The sequence below is a fragment of the Equus caballus genome, unplaced genomic scaffold (assembly GCF_041296265.1).
Source record: "Equus caballus isolate H_3958 breed thoroughbred unplaced genomic scaffold, TB-T2T haplotype1-0000016, whole genome shotgun sequence".
Classification (NCBI taxonomy): domain Eukaryota; kingdom Metazoa; phylum Chordata; class Mammalia; order Perissodactyla; family Equidae; genus Equus; species Equus caballus.
The window spans coordinates 12625481-12641445 of NW_027222391.1; the positions used below are offsets into that span (position 1 = coordinate 12625481).

General features: G+C 44.1%; 2 protein-coding genes across 3 annotated transcripts in view; one reads left to right on the top strand and one right to left on the bottom strand.

Annotated features, from left to right (window-relative positions):
* The window catches only part of LOC138922852 (odorant-binding protein 2b-like), a 64749-nt gene that overhangs the window by 26604 nt on the left and 22180 nt on the right, over positions 1-15965 (bottom strand). The gene's annotated exons all lie outside the window — the stretch shown is intronic.
* LOC138922850 (olfactory receptor 2AE1-like) overlaps positions 1-15965 on the top strand; it is a 36065-nt gene that overhangs the window by 10872 nt on the left and 9228 nt on the right. Inside the window, exon 1 of one of the 2 annotated variants that reach the window (XM_070259308.1) lies at positions 10502-15543. The exons of the other annotated variant lie outside the window; for it this stretch is intronic. Coding sequence (XP_070115409.1) covers positions 15522-15543 — 22 coding nt within the window. The 5' untranslated portion in view covers positions 10502-15521. Of the gene's footprint in view, positions 1-10501; positions 15544-15965 lie in introns of those variants that run through there. 2 annotated transcript variants of the gene reach the window in all.

A 15965-nucleotide genomic window follows, 5' to 3' on the forward strand; every position in this document is an offset into this window, starting at 1 on the left:
AAACCAATTCCAGATGGATTTTAAATACAAATGGAAGTTATAAAAATACCTTCTGCGACACGTACCTTAGGAGAATATTTTCAAGAACTTGGGGCAGGCAAGCATTTCATAGAACAAAAGGCATACTAATCGTAAAGAACAAAAGGATAAATTGGAAAGTATTAAAAAGAAGAACTTGTTTTTGTCTAAAGAAACTTCTAAGAGAGTAAAGAAGGCAGGCACGAAGGGCATAAATACTTACCATTTATTTATCTGACAAAAGACGATTCTAGGATGTGTAACTAACTCCTATAAATTGATAAAGACACACACAGACAATCCACCATGAAAAGAAATGGGCAGGAGATTTGACTAGGCATGTCACAAAAAAGATACCCAAATGGGAATCATTAGATGAATGGGTGCTCCACATTATTACTCGTGAGGAAAATGCAAATTAAAATGACGACGAGATACCCCTACATGTACACCACAATGGTCAAAATCAAAAACTCTGACAACAGCCAGTGTTAATGAGGCTGTGAAGCAACTAGAACTCTCATACACAGCTGTGAGGGTAAACTATTTCATCCACTTTGAAGCTCTCTGGTAGTATCTCCTAGAGGTGGACGTGCACATAGTCTATGACCCAACAATGATGTCCCCAACATAGACGTGTTCCTATGTTGGCCAGCAGACTTATACAAGATGTTCAGAGCAGCATCTTTTGGCATATCCTCAAACTGGAAACAACTCACTGGACATCAGTGGTGGAGTGGACAAATAAAATGGGTTATGTTTCATAGTGCAATACCATACAGAAATAATGTTCAGCCACAGCCACATTCAAGAATATTGATGAATCTTACAAGCGTAATGAAAGAAGCTCGACATAGATTTCTTTCTTTTTGAATGATTCCATGTCAATAGAGTTCAAAGACAAGAAAGACAAATGGAAAGTTAGAATATTGATTTCCCTTGGGGGAGAGGCAGGGACCTGGGAGGGGGCATCAGGTGGCCGTTCAAGGGCAGCTCATGTTCTATTTCTTGTGGGTACCGGTTGCCGGATGTGTTCCCTTTGGGTAATTCATGGAGCTATGCAAGTATGATTTCCATAGTTTCTGGTATGTATGCTATGCTCCCAATTGCCAATCCAATCTTGTGATTGTACCCTTTTTGACTGATTAGTCCCAAGGCAAGGCATAGTGGTTGGTGCAAAGCTCTGGAATTAAGGACCTGGATGCATAGCCCAGATATAACCTCTTCCAGCCTCGGAGACCCTGGCCAAGGGACTACCTCTCTAAGCGTCACTTTCTTCATCTGTAGGCTGGCTTGAAGATGGAAGCTGTCTCTTACTTAGTGGGAGGATCCATTCCTTACTGGCACAGGGCAAGAACTCCATAAACAAGGGCTCTTGCGGTTGTTCTTGCTGTTCTTCCATGTTTGGGCGAGGGAGCTGGTGGATGGTGGCCAGTGGCGGAGGGAGGAGCAGGATGGGGATCCAGTGAAGACACGTTCTCCAGGTGAGGGTGAGGGGACAGAGCAGAGCTGATGCTGAGGTGCAGAGGGGAGGGTCCCAGGCCTGAGTCCCCTCCTTCCTTCCCCATCTCAGCTCCTGCCATCTGTAAACACAGGAGGTGAACTAACCAGGTGATCTCTAGATGGTTCACCCTTCCAGCTAGGACACTGGAGAGTTGGGAGGGTGACGGTTAGGCCATGAAAAGCCAAAAACAAATTTCCCAGTTGGATCCCCCCTCAAACACAAAGGACCATCTCTGGGAGCGAGTTGAGTTGGAGATCAGTGGTGGGATTATGGGTCCTTTCTATACTGTTCCTTGTACATTTTTCTATTTGGGATGGGAGCCACCCAAGCTGAGGAGCTGCCTGGGTGGCTGAGGCTCCTGGGGTGTTTCCCTTATCTCAAGACTCCACATGAAAGGGGGTCCCTTGGCCCTGGAGAGCAGAGAGTCACGTTCTGTGGATGGGACGGCGTGGAAGTCCCTGGGCTCCGGAGTGCTCTGTCGGCCCTGACACAGACCCTCCATGAGGAATGTCCCTGCATTTGATGGCTTGTGGGGGGAGTACATTAAGAGGAGGGGGCTCATGCTGTCAGTGCCTGTCCTCCAGGGACCCGTGACCTTCTGCCCTCCTCCTTGTTGCCCTGAATCAGCCCCTAGCCTCCCCTGGGTGGAGCCCCATCTTCCCAGCCTGACCCATTAGAATCCGAACTCCCCCAGAAGCTCAAGAGGAGAGAGTCCGTGAGTGCGGCTTTTGTCCACTCCAGGGTATCTACCCCTCTCAGCCTTTGGGCCTGGCCTCTCCCTGGGGGAGTCTGGGTCTCAGAAGCTGCACCTGGGCTCCTCCCAGCTAGCAATATGTGCTTCCACTCACATCTTGCGCCACCGAGCTGTGTCCGCCTGCAGTGTGCACAATCCATGCACTGAGCCTTGTTTGGGGTGAAGGTTTGTGCTGCACAGGGAAGCAGGGGTGGATGGTGAGGAGGGGACAGACGAGTGAAATGCTGCCTAGAGCAGGCAGGAGTCAGGGGAGCCAGGGCACGATATGGTCGGCACTGGGGGCCTTGACATCTGCAGTCATGATGTGAAGGTGGGAGCAGCCCGCGCTCTGCACCAGCCTCGGCCCCTCTGACTGCTGGGGTCAGGTGCAGGAGAGGCACAGAGTTGGGCTCCCAGGACGGATTTCACCTGGCCGGGACCATGGAAGGAATGGGCAGAGCTGTGGGTTGGGAGCGTGGGGCTGTCCCAGAGCTCAGTGTGTGCTGGGAAAGGAAGGATGTGATGTAGGGAAAGGAAAGTGGGCATGGAGCAAGGGTGGCAGACGGAGACCCACTGGGCTGAGGAGGTGTTGGGGGAAGGAACCGACAGTGAGAGGGCAGGAACGACACCAGTGGGTGCTGGCTAGAGGTGGCTGGCCTGAAAAGGGGTGTCAGTCATGGTGGAGATGTTTAAATGTGTTCTGTGAGGCCAGGGCAGTGGGTGGTGGGGTTCGAGTGGAGGAGGGAGGAGGCAGGGCCACAAGGGTCTGGGATGTCAGAAGGATCCTCTGGGTGGATGCAGAGTGACCAAGAGGGGTCGACTCACAGTGGTGGTGTAGAGAGAGACAGGGCTGGCTTGCACACCCACCTCGATGCACACACACATGAACACACACACACTGTGATCAGAACACAGGGTGCTGTTGGCCCAAAGGCTGAGCACAGCTGCCTCTAGTGCTGGCTGATGTTGACGGCCCACTCCTTGTAGCCACGCCACTGTCCCTAAGGCCCCTCCTGCCCACGGAGACCCCACTGAAGAGCTTCATCTGCACGTCCTGATTATTCATCTTTTCATTGAAGTCGCTGATGCACTGGTCCCTCTCCAGGATGAAGCAGACATGGATGATGGCTCTCCACCCTGGAAGGGACACAGGTTAGAGCCATGTTGGACTTGTCAGGGTCCACGGGGATGGGGAGGGACCTACTGCCTGCAGGAGGGAGAGCAGATGTAGGGGGAGCCCCCATGCAGGGAGCTGCATGGTCAGGAGGGCAGCAGTCTCAGACCATCAGCAAAACAGAATGGATGTGGCTGGTGGCTGGCCGGGGTGCCCTCAACCCTGGTTCTCTGCTGGCCTCAGATCGCCACCCTCAACTTGGCTCCTGAGGCTTGTTTTCCCGAGTTCTCCCATTGCTGCAGGGAGCTTAGGAGCAGCTGACCCAAGCCCCAGACTTGCAGACCGGGTCTCTGGATGGCGTAAGAGGAGATGACGGACACCGTACCAGCAGGGTGTGGTGTCGCCTGAGGGCAGGGCCCGGTGAGGTGGGGGAAGCACAGGAGCCCTGTCCCTGGGCAGGGGCCAGCTTCAGTGAAAAAGACTCCTAGCTGGAAGGGTGGCCAGGGAAGACTGTGCTCGGGCTCTGGGAAACTGGAGAAAGTTGGTTCTTGGACACAGTGTGGACAGAACATGAGCTGCATGTTGGGACCCGCCGGGATGACGGACGACTCTGAGCAGTGGAGGAAAACTGCCTCCCCAGGTGGAGATCTGAGGTTTCAGTGGGCCACGGGAGATGAGTCTGTCCCCTGAAAGGTCAGCCAGATTTGTTACTGAACCTGATGTGAGTTCGCTCACCTGTTGCGCAGCAAGCCAATCTCTGACACTGGGTGTGGTGGAAGAAAGTAGGAACTTTATTTTTGCACAGCGCTGAGCAAGGAGAGAGGGAAGCTAACGCTGAAATCCCAAACTCCCCACAAAGGTAAAAGGAAGGGTTTTTATTTGGGGTTTTAGGTAGGGGAGTGGGAGCATATGGCCTTGCTGGTCGGAGCTTTCCCACCAGCCTGTCTTTTGCCTTGAGACTACTTGCAGAGAAGAGGAAGCCTGTGACCTTGCTGGTCAGCAGCTTTCCCACCAGACTGTATCTCTTTGCGGGGAGGAGATAATCCAGGTGCTTGTCCTTGATGGTATCTGTCTCCATGGAGGATAGTGGATTATGGAGCCAGGAAGCCAGAGAGTAAGCAAGGAATGAGCGTGATTTTAAACCCATATATTCTGGGTTTAATGTGAGGAAACTGATATCAGGGTCCGTATCATAGCCACTATAGAAAGCAGTATGGAGTATCCTTAGGTCATTAACAATAGATCTACCATAGGATCCAGCGATTCCACTGTTGGGTCTTTATCCAATGAGCTTGAAAACACAAATGCATACAGATACATGCATCTCTATGTTCATGGCAGCATTATTCACAATAGCCAAGACTTGGAAGCAACCTAGGTGCCCATCAAGGGACAAATGGATAAAGAAGATGTGGTGTATATATATACACAATGGAATACTACTCAGCCCTAAGCAATGATGAAACCTGGCCATTTGCGACAATATAGATCGACCTTGAGGGTATTATACTAAGTGAAAAATGTCAGAGGGAGAAAGTCAAATACCGTATGATTTCACCCATAAGTGGAAGACAAAAACAACAGCAAACAATCACATATCAACAGTGATTGGAGTAGTGGTTACCAGAGGGGAAGGAGGGAGGGAACAGGGTGAAAGGCGTGGCTGGGCACACGTGTGTCTTGTTGGATTGTAATTAGTCTTTGGGTGGTGAACATGATCTAATCTACACAGAATTTGAAATATATTATGATGTACATCATAATATACACAAAAATTTAGAATTACAGTCTGGATCCAAACTTCCGTATTTTTAAAAAAATGTGTTTAAATTCTTAGAATAGTTTCTTACTTTACATTGATCATCACTTTAATCTGTGTTACTTTTTTGTGTGTGTGTGTAAGGAAGATTGGCCCTGAGCTAACATCTGTTGCCAATCTTCCTCCTTTTTTTTTCTTGCCAAAGCCCCAGTACATAGTTGTGTATTCTAGCGCTTCTCTGTGCGATGCCTCCACAGCATGGCTTGATGAGCAGTGTGTAGGTTCACATGCAGGATCCGAACTGGCAAACCTTGGGCTGCCAAACAGGAGCACGTGAACTTAATCACTAGGCCACGGGGCTGGCCCACAGCTTCCATATTTTATGTGAATCTTAAATAATGCTATCCAGCAAACTGAGTAAGAGGGAAAATTTTCCAACTTGTTTTATGAGGACTGTAAAATCTTGATACCAAAACCTTACAAGGACCCTACAAAAAGGGGAATAATAAACAAACAGAAAATTAGACTTTATGAATTATACCATTAACTATAACAGCAAAAGCTTCAAATATGAAAGATTGAATTTGATGAAATATGTAGAAGACCCCTAGATTACACACAACAAAATATTTTTAAGAAAAATTTAAAAGACCTAAATAAAAGGAGGGCTGCAACATGCTCATGGATTGGAAGACTGTGTACTTAGAGATGTCAATTTTCTCCAAATTTTTCTATAGAGTCAATGTAATGGCAATCAAACTAAAAGCAGTTATGGGTGGTGGGTGGAGGGACTTACATAATGAGCCAAAAATAGTCATGATACTCTTGGAGAAGAAAAATAAAAGCGATGGACTTACACTGCTAAATATCTAGACTAAAGCTATAATAATTGAAACAGTGTGCTATTGGCACAACGTTATATACACAGACAAATGGAACATAGAAGTGTGGAAGCACACCTACAGATAAGACAGATCATGTTACAATGTAGCGGGGGAAGGATGTTCTTTTCAATAAATAATGCTGGGTAAGTTGGATGTGAATATGGAAAGAATACATTTTGATCCTGACCTCACACCATACACAAACATCAATTTCAGGTGGATATAAAATCTAAATGTGAAAGATATAACAGTAAAAACTCTTTTAGAAGAAAAAATAGAAAAATATTTATGAGCTTGGAGTAGGACAGATTTTTTAAACAGGACGTTAAAACACTATACAGGCTACAAATAGAAACATTGCACTACATTAAAATTAAGAACTTCCAGTTATCAAAAATTACCATATAAAGCCTAAAAATGAGAGTTACAGAGGAGAGAAAGGGTATCAATACTTAGGTTGAAGAAAGAACTCATGAGCAAAACATATTAAGAACACTTACAATCTCACTAAGAAAAAAGCTGACAACTCAATAGAAAATAGGCAAAGCATTTGAACAGGCACTCACAACAGAGAACATCCAAATGGCTGATCAACATATGAAAGGCTCTTAACATGATTAGTCACCAGAGAAATGCAAAGTAAACCTACATTTGAAATAGAGTCACTCACCTCCTATGATGGCTAAAATAAAAAATACAGACACACCAACCGAATTTTGGCAAGGAGATTGAACAAGTGGAACAACTGGATTTCTCATACACTGCAGGTTGGAGAGTAAATTACTACAACCACCACTTTGTGAAACACTTTGTCAGTATCTGCTATAGCTGAGAATGAGCACACAGTCAACAGGAATGCTAGTATTTGGCCACCAAGGTCTTGTTCTAGAATTTTCATACGAGTACTATTTATAACAGACCAAAGTGGAAACTATCCAAATATCCATCAATATTAGAGTGGGTAATTAAACTGTGGGATAGGCACACAATGCAAATCTATTCAGTAACGAGAACAAATGTCTAAACACAACAGCAGGAATGAATCTCATGAAGCAAAATATTGAGCCAAAGAAGTTAGACACAAAAGAGTATGTCCTGTACGATTCTAAATTTATCAAGTTCAAAACCAGGCTCAATTTAGCTTTGGTATTCAAAGTCAAATAGTAGTTACCCCTGTGGGACACTGATGGAAAGCGGAATAATAAGAACCTCTGGGGGGCAAGTGACATTGTTTGTCTTGATCTGTGTGCTGGTTACCCTATGGATTCACTTTCTGAAAATTCATCATGCTGTACCCTTATGATTTGTTCAGTTCTCTGAATATATGGTATACTTAATAAAATGTTTTTAAACCCATATTACTCCTACAAGTATTAGGATTTAGTAGAGGGGTCAGATGAAATAATTAAAACTATAACACACTTCCTCTGTCTTTGACAAAATGAATAGTTAAATAGATCACACTTTCTAACCTAGAGAATCTAATTCAGTTGCTCAGCAAGCAAGCGGTCAGATTTGGGATCTAATGTATTAGGCCACATAAGCATTTCATTTAATATTTCAAAGTAGGGAACAAATCTAATCATTTCTAACATAATGGTCACTTTCTTAAAGGGCTCTTGGGTAAGAGCAGAAACAAAGACAAAAATCAGAAAATAGTAGCAAAGACGTGAGATGGCAGAGTGAGAGAAAGAGGATACGTAAATGAGTAGGTTGAGTGAGGCTGAAATTTCCCTAGACTTCACTTATCCTGGAACAATGTCAGCAGTTCCAGCTACACATGGCACGTTGAATATACATAAAACAAACACAGTGATAAAAATGTTTCTGAACTACATTTTGAAAACTTGTGGAGAAAAAAGCGCGGGAAGCCCAAGAGAGGGTCAGAGAATGAGAGAGATATTAGACAAATACTAAGAAAAGAATAGAAAGGCAGACAGATGCAGAAGACATCAAAGAGCAAGAAGAGGTCCAACTTCAGACCTATACGGACTTACTTCATCTTTTCCTCTCCAGATGCAATTCTACCTGCAGAAGTAGTGACTTTAACTCATATGGCAACTGATATAAATGTTGACAACGTGAAGGGGTAATGGGACTTGGATGTGAATTTCCATCTTACTCATGAGCAAAACAAAATGTGGCAGCATCATGACATTAACAGTCAATCAGACATAGGACAAGTGCAGTTTGATTAAATGTAGGAAAAAAGAGAAAGCCCAACTCTATTGTTCCTGAAACCATTAGTGAAACAGAATCTAATGGAGAGGAAAGACCTCACAGATTATTTATTCCCTGCCCTTTCCTGGCATACAAACATAGGAAACTTGGCTCATTCCTAGTAAAATATAGAGAAAGTCTAGGTATTTCTCAAATTAAACTGACCCTTATATAAGAATTCTGTTTCTGCAGGTGGGACACAGACGCTTAGAGCTTCTCTATAAGGATATTATCAATGATCCTCAGTTTGGACACATTAGCAGATATATGACTCTGTAGGAGAAAATTTTTCTGTAGCCTGTAAGCACTGCCCTCTTGTGAAAAGATTGCATTCCTGAGGAAAACCACTTGTCCTATATTCCTAGTAACACCTATGGCAGGAAGGAGTGGACCCAGAACAAAAGAGGTTGATTCGTATCCCCCATCTCGCTTATGCTCTGGCCACACAGGAAGAGAAGAGGTGTGTGGAGAGTTCTAATGTGAGGTCCTGAAGGGAAAGGTGTGTGAAAGCAGAAGGGAAGTAAGACCAAAGGAAGAAAAATTGATTCCTCTCTCCAACTTTAAAGGGAAAAAGGCAAATGGAAAGAGACAGACTAAGTTAGAGGGGATGAGGGAATGGTGGACACAGCCAGCATAGGAGAAAATGAATTTGGAGTGCATTGGCTTAATGACCTGAAGCTTCAATAGATATGTGTCTTCATAATCACTGAAAATAAAAATAAAAATAAATAGGCTTAAAAGAGGACAAGAAGAAGAAACGGCATCTTGGATGATCATCCCAGTCTAGCCTGGTGATGACACAGCCTGCACAACATCAGATGGCAACAATACGAGAGTCCCCACGGAAGACCTGCCGAGCTAAACCCTTCCCAAACTCCTGACCCACAAAATAGTGAGAAAAATAAAACAATTCTTGCAAGTTGCCAAGTTTCAGGATAATTTGTTAACTAGCTAAAGGTAACTGGAACAGCCACCCAAGACAGATGCATTTCTGCCTGGGCAAAGAGAACTGCCAGAGAAACACATGGGTTAGAGGCATTGGATTTATGGGTGTTGCATGGGCCCAGGGTCCGGTATGCAGCCCCCAATGGTGGTAGAGCCCATGTCAGAGGTGCTGCCGCTGGAGGCTGTGTCACAAGTTCTGCTGTGGCTCCTGATACCTCAGGTTGAAGATGCTACCTTACACTGCTGTGGGAGGGGCAGGTGTGAAGCCAGAAGTACCTTTTCTCCTCCTGTAGCCTCTGGTTGTTGTTGTGGGTAAGTGTGATTTTTGAAACCTCGCATCAGGGCACCACTGCCTCTGCCAGTGGTATCTGCATTTTGAATGCAGCCCTTGATGTTGAAAGACCAGGGTCAGAGTCATTGCTGCCTGGGGAAATGGAGGGGGCTCGTTCACTGGCACTGCTGTGTTGCCTGCAGTGTCAGGGCATGGGCGCCCCCCACCATCGTGGGGGGTGGGGTAGGGCTAAACCGAATGTCATTGTTCTTCCTGCAGTCTCTGGTCACTGGCCCGCGCTGGTGAGCATTTTGAAATCTCAGGTCAGAGCACCACCACCCTTGCTGTGGATATCTGTGCTGTGGATGCTGTACCCACGGCTGGAAACACCAGAGCCACTGTCAGAGAGAGAGAGAGGGAGCTGGGTCGCTGGCACTGCTGTGTGTCCTGAAGCCTCAGGTCGTGTGCACGACCCACCACTGCTGGGACAAAGAGGGGCTATGCAACAAGCACCATGCCTGCTCCTGTAGCCTCAGGCTGCTGATGCATGCAGCTGTGCTCCTCAGGTTAGGACACCAGAACCACCGCTGGCAGCATACACATTTTGTATTGCCACTGCCTTCGGAGGGGGAGGGGGCTGCTTCCCTAGTTCCATTGCTCTAGCCCACCAACCTTTTGACGTATAGATGCACGGAAGTCTCAGGCATTCTGGTGTTCTTTGCAGTGAGTCCTTTTTTGGTCAATTGATGTCCCACTAGGTGTAACATAAAGTGGACAGACAAAGAGAACAACTGACTTTACCATGATGCAGCTGTCACGTTTCTTTTTTTAAAATTAATTATTTATTTATTTTCTGATGTACATCATAATATATTTCGAATTCTGTGTAGATTACATCGTGTTCACCACCAGAAAATGAATTATAGTCCGTCACCTCACATGGGAGCCTCATCACCCCTATGCCCTCCCCCCTGCCCCCTCCCCCTATGATAACCACCAATCCAATCTCCAATGCTATGTGTTTGTTTGTCATTGTTTTTATCCTTTACTTATGAGGGAGATAATATGGAATTTGAGTTTCTCGCCCTGACTTATTTAACTCAGCATAATACCCTTAAGACCCATCCGTGTTGTCACAAATGGCCAGATTTCATCTTTTCTTATGGCTGAGTAGTAGTCCATCGTGTATAAATACCACATCTTCTTTATCCATTCGTCCCCTGATGGGCACCTAGGTTGCTTCCAAGTCTTGGCTATTGTGTATAACGCTGCAACGAACATGGGGTGCCAGTATCTTTGTGCCTTTGTGTTTTCAAGTTCCTTGGATAAATACCCAGCAGTGGGATAGCTGGATCATATGGTAGATCTATCCTTAATTTTCTGAGGGAACTCCATACTGCTTTCCATAGTGGCTGCACCAGTCTGCACTCCCACCAGCAGTGAACAAGCGCTCCCTTCTCTCCACATCCTCTTCAATATTTGTTGTTTCCTGTCTTGTTAATTATAGCCATTCTGACCAGAGTGAGGTGATCCCTCTTTGTAGTTTTGATTTGCATTTCCCTGATAGCTAATGATGTTATTTTACTTCTGTATCTGAAATCTTTTCACATGTTATATTAATGTAGTGTATAAAATTGGAGTATGACCAACAGCGAGAGTGAGGAATGCTAGCAGTAACTTCCTGCTTCCATTCCTTGACTTCTCTTCTATGATATGGCACATGGGGAAACCTCAAAAGTGTCTTGTGGGTAATAGAGGCTAGATCTTTCTCACTGTCTTCTCACAAGTGTTGGATACAAAAAGAGTACAGAGAACCTGGTTCCAAGATGGAAAAAAGCCAGGGACTCTAGGGAATATTTCTCTCCACGGTTAATTGACCCTTAGAGAAGATGTCCCCATGTTGTCTTCAGAGCCACGTTCATTGAGATAACTAGTTCTCCTGACCTCTACAGACTGAGTCCAGGAAAGCCCTTTGGGAATGCTCATCTCCGTGCATACAAGTGTAATTGGCATCTTGAGTAATGGTTTTCAGAAGAGATTCAGGATGTGTCCTCTGGGTTGGAATCTCTGATGCCATCTACTTAGTGTCTTTGATTTGCCTCAGGTGACATCATCATAGGTCTTCTGGACTATGGCTTGATTCATTTCTCACAGACAGTACTCCTCTTCCCTCACATTTGCCTTGTTTCAGACCAAGTCTCATTCCTGATAAGAAAACATTCATGGAGTCATGAAGGGGCTAATTCTAAAAAGACCAGTGCTAAAGGCAAATTCTGGTTTTATTAAATAGAAAAGGGGGTATAAAGCTAAGAAGAGAGTGCCTTCAACGATTCAAAATAGCAGAAAACACAAAACAGATTTTCTTTTGACTCTAGGCCCATTGATGATTAAGCTGGTGTTAGATGTAGCTTCTTAATCAGGTAACATTAATTGAAATTCTTATTGCCTAAGCTTGCATGGCCAGTTTGGAATGGAGAGGCATCTGAAATATAGGTTTAGAGGCAGCAGAAGCATTTGCATGATTCAAAGACCCAACTAGTAGACGTTAAGGAAGTCCAGTTACTTAATCTATCCTGGCGTGTGCTGATGGAGCTCAAAACCTGAGCATACCTTGCCAGAGCCTTACAGAATTACATGCACTCTTGCTCTTGATGATGGTCTGTCACTAGGATAGTTAGCATAATCAGTGCTGACTGTGGAGGACAATATAGTCTATGCCATTCCACCAGTAAAAAGAGAGTTCCAGGGTTAGAGAAGGAAGTCTGATGAGCACCTCAGAAAAGACTTGTTTGGATGACCAATAGCCAATGTGTGAGTCAGCGTGGGCCTATCCTGGCCTCTCTATTTCACTTCTATACTTGTTCTGCCCACAAGCCTCTGCAGAGGAAATTTCAGGTAAGGTAATGTTGGTGTTTCAGGTATCCATGAAATCCTTTTCAGAAACTGGCGCACACTCTGACATTGTCAGTTTATGTCCTCATTCCTTAAATATGAAGGTGATATTAGTCAGTTCATGAGGAAAGCTGCCTGATGAGGCAGAGGAAAAAAAAGCCAGTTGAGAGCTGCAAATTGGAATGGGAAATTATTATAAAAGCTACCTGGGGCAGAAAGAGAGACGACATGAATCAGATGATGGAAAAGTTACGCTACAGAGATTTACAGAGAAAAATGGGGGAAAAAATGAGGAAAGAGATAGGAAATATATGAATATTTTAGTAAAAGGGAAATGTGTGGATGTCTGGTTAGGGCTGGAGCGATCAGGGGGAATGCGGAAGATTTGGGCCCTTAGTCCACAAGAAGCTGAATTTGAAATAACAGTGTGAGGTGACAGCCAATATAATGATACTAGGCTGCATTAATATGGAGAGAGTTAATACATGTGACTTCTTTCTTATGGTCGAATTATACTTTAAAGAATACGTTCTGTTCTGAATTCTTCACTTTAGAAACTAAGTAGATAGTGTGGAATGCATGGAGAGCTAGCGAAACATTTAGGAGGAAAAACACAAAGAGGGATAGAGTGGATATTTTGAGGATCAATGTAGATTAGTATTTTGCACTAGGCTTCACCATGGCTGCCAACTCTCATTTTGAGAAGTGTGCATATGAGAATTAGATACAGGGCTGATTGGGAGATTTGGTTGATTAAATATTATAATCCTAGTTTTATCAGCCTGATCTATAATTTGAAGGCTCTCAGGTCTACCTAGGACACATATCCTGTTTGTTTTTAAGTACATAAGTACAATGGCTTTATTATGTTTCAACCTGGCACCTATTCATATTTCTTTAAACTATTCTTAACTTCCAAATAAAGACAGTACTGAGTTTTCCTTCCACCTAACATGATAAAGCTTTCCATGTACAATGAAAAACATGTTAACCTTTTCTCAAGAAGAGGATATAAAAGACACTGTGCCTTTCCCCATAAGAGGATACAAAATCCTTTTAGGTTTTTAGGCAAAATTCATTTACTCCTATCTGATTCATACCCCTCCTTTTATGTCATATAACTTAAATACCGAGATATGAATCTAACCATTTTGTTATATCGTATGTTAGAAAAGGTGATGATGGAGAGGATGAAGACAAAAATATTTAGTTAATATATGTGAACCAAACGTTCATATCAAAACAAGGAAGAAAGGGCTGTACTGTTACAGTTTTGTTTTGCAGCAGCTCACATGAGCACGGCTGGTGTTTACAGCTGTCTTCATTCACTCCCCATTTCATATTCCCTTAGTGTGCAGCTGGTCAGCTTCCTTGTCAGGTGAGGTGACACCAACTTCATTCCGGAATGATCTGGGCCCTTAGTAGTCCTGTCTGAATTGGGTGGTTATGGGTTTCCCCTGACTTTCATCACAAAGAGGCTCCCTAGAACATCTCCTGCATTGCAGACATGCTCCTCCTTATCTCCATGGTGTAGTAGCAACTGAATTTCCCCTTGCTACTCAGGATCGGTCACATCAGCCAGTATATAGTACCTCCTTAGCTTGTTGATTCAGTGATATGTGGAGCCAAAAGTGGCAGGGTAGCAGGCTCAATTATCAGTAAATGAAATCCTTGTTGTGTCACCTGGTAGAAAAATACTTCCCTTTGGAACAAAGACCTCTAACGCAGCAGAGCCTAAAAGTGCAGAAACAGGAAGCAAAGATTTTCCTGGTGGATCATAATTATAAATTTTATAGTGAGAGGACTCATTCCCATTTTTACCTATTGATGCCTGGTCCCGAGAAACTGATTGATGGAAGAAACAGCATCAGAAATTAGATGCAGATTAACAGGATTTACTGCATCCTGGAGGACATTGTCCCAGCCATATGAGGTGTTTCCGACCAGCTGTTGCCATAACCGAGTCTTCAAAAGCCCTTTCCACCATCATATTAAGCCAGTTGTTTTAGGAAGATGGAGAATATGCTAAGACCAGTGGATTCCATGAGCATGGGCCCATTCCCACACTTCATTTGCTGTGAAATGAGTTCCTTAGGCAGAAGCAATGTTTCATGGAGTACCACTATGGTGAGTAAAGCATTCTATAGGTCCACAGGTGGTTTTTTGGCAGCAACTGTACGCAAGGAAGGCAAATTTATATCCAGAGTAAGCGTCTATTGTAATAAAAACAAAGCACTGTCCCTTCCACGATGAAAGTTATCCAGTTGACCCACTCTGCCACCAAGTAGCTGGCTGTTCTCCTGGATAGTAATACCGTATCAAGGATGCAATCTTGGTCTCAGTTGCTGGCAGGTTGGGCACCCAACAGTGGAACTTGGTGAGTGGAAGTCCATGTTGCTGAGTCCATGTGTAGCCTCCATCATGTCTTCCATGGCTACCTTGTTTGTGGGTCCATTTGCATGAACAGGAGTGACTGAGGAAGAGTCCTAACTGACATCCACAGAATAGGTTAGCACGTGGATAGGAGGACTCATTCTGTGGACAATAGTAATGGGCATTTCTTCCCTGTTTTTTACGAATGTTTGGCATGATTTTGGTTGTATGCAGGATAGTTATACCATGTTAGGCAGGAGGATGACTTTGTCCTGTTTATTTTGTGATTAAGTGTGCTTTAAGGAGATGTGTATGTGTACCAAATTGACATGGGATGGACTCTGGTCGCTTTGTAATGTGTCAATGTGGCTAGGATGAACTACATTTCCCAGAGTTCCCACGTTTGTGTGTTTCTGGCTAAGAGGAGCCACAGGAAAGATTCTCAGGGAGATGTCGAGGCTGAAGGGAAGCAGCTGCTGTGTTGTTTACAGACCGTAAAGTTGGTGATATGCTGCCTCACCTCACTCTTGTGAAGCAGCATCTGGGCCTGAGATTGGCTCTACCTTGCCCTCAACCTTCCTTTAGCATCTGTGACTTCTGGGCCAGGTGTGTGTGTTCAGCCTCATGAAGAAGGACCCCAGCTTCCACAAGATAGCCATACCACAAATTCCAGAGACAGCAAGAAAGGACATGAATTTCAGTCCACGTTGCAGGGTCACAGCTGAAGCATGTGGGTTCCAGCCTGCAATTGATCTACCACACTTCATACCCATCTTCCCTTCGTGACTGCTTGCCACAAGGCCTATCAATGTCCAGCATCAGACACAAAGGTAACAGCCTCACACAGACTGCTTAACCAGCTTTCACACTTTCACAGGGCCAAATTTCCATACAATCTATTAAATGTATATGTCTACGTATCTATCAATTTCTTAGTGGTTCAGCTTCTCTGGTTAAACCTTGACTGGTATAATAAGCAAAAATAGTATTCATGTATTATTTATACATATAAATATAATATATAGAAAATTTATTGTATACATAAGGATAAAAGTACAAATGTTTACAAAAATATGAAACTGTATATATGTGTTTACATATTTTATAAAAGTGTATTTGTGTGTATATGTACTTATATATATAGGTGGTTATATATTTCTTACTTAATGAGGAGAGACTATTGTTTTGAAGTTTGGCACTTAAAGGGGCCAGAAGATTCTAGAATTTCAGAGTGACCATGTTTGTGAAGAGA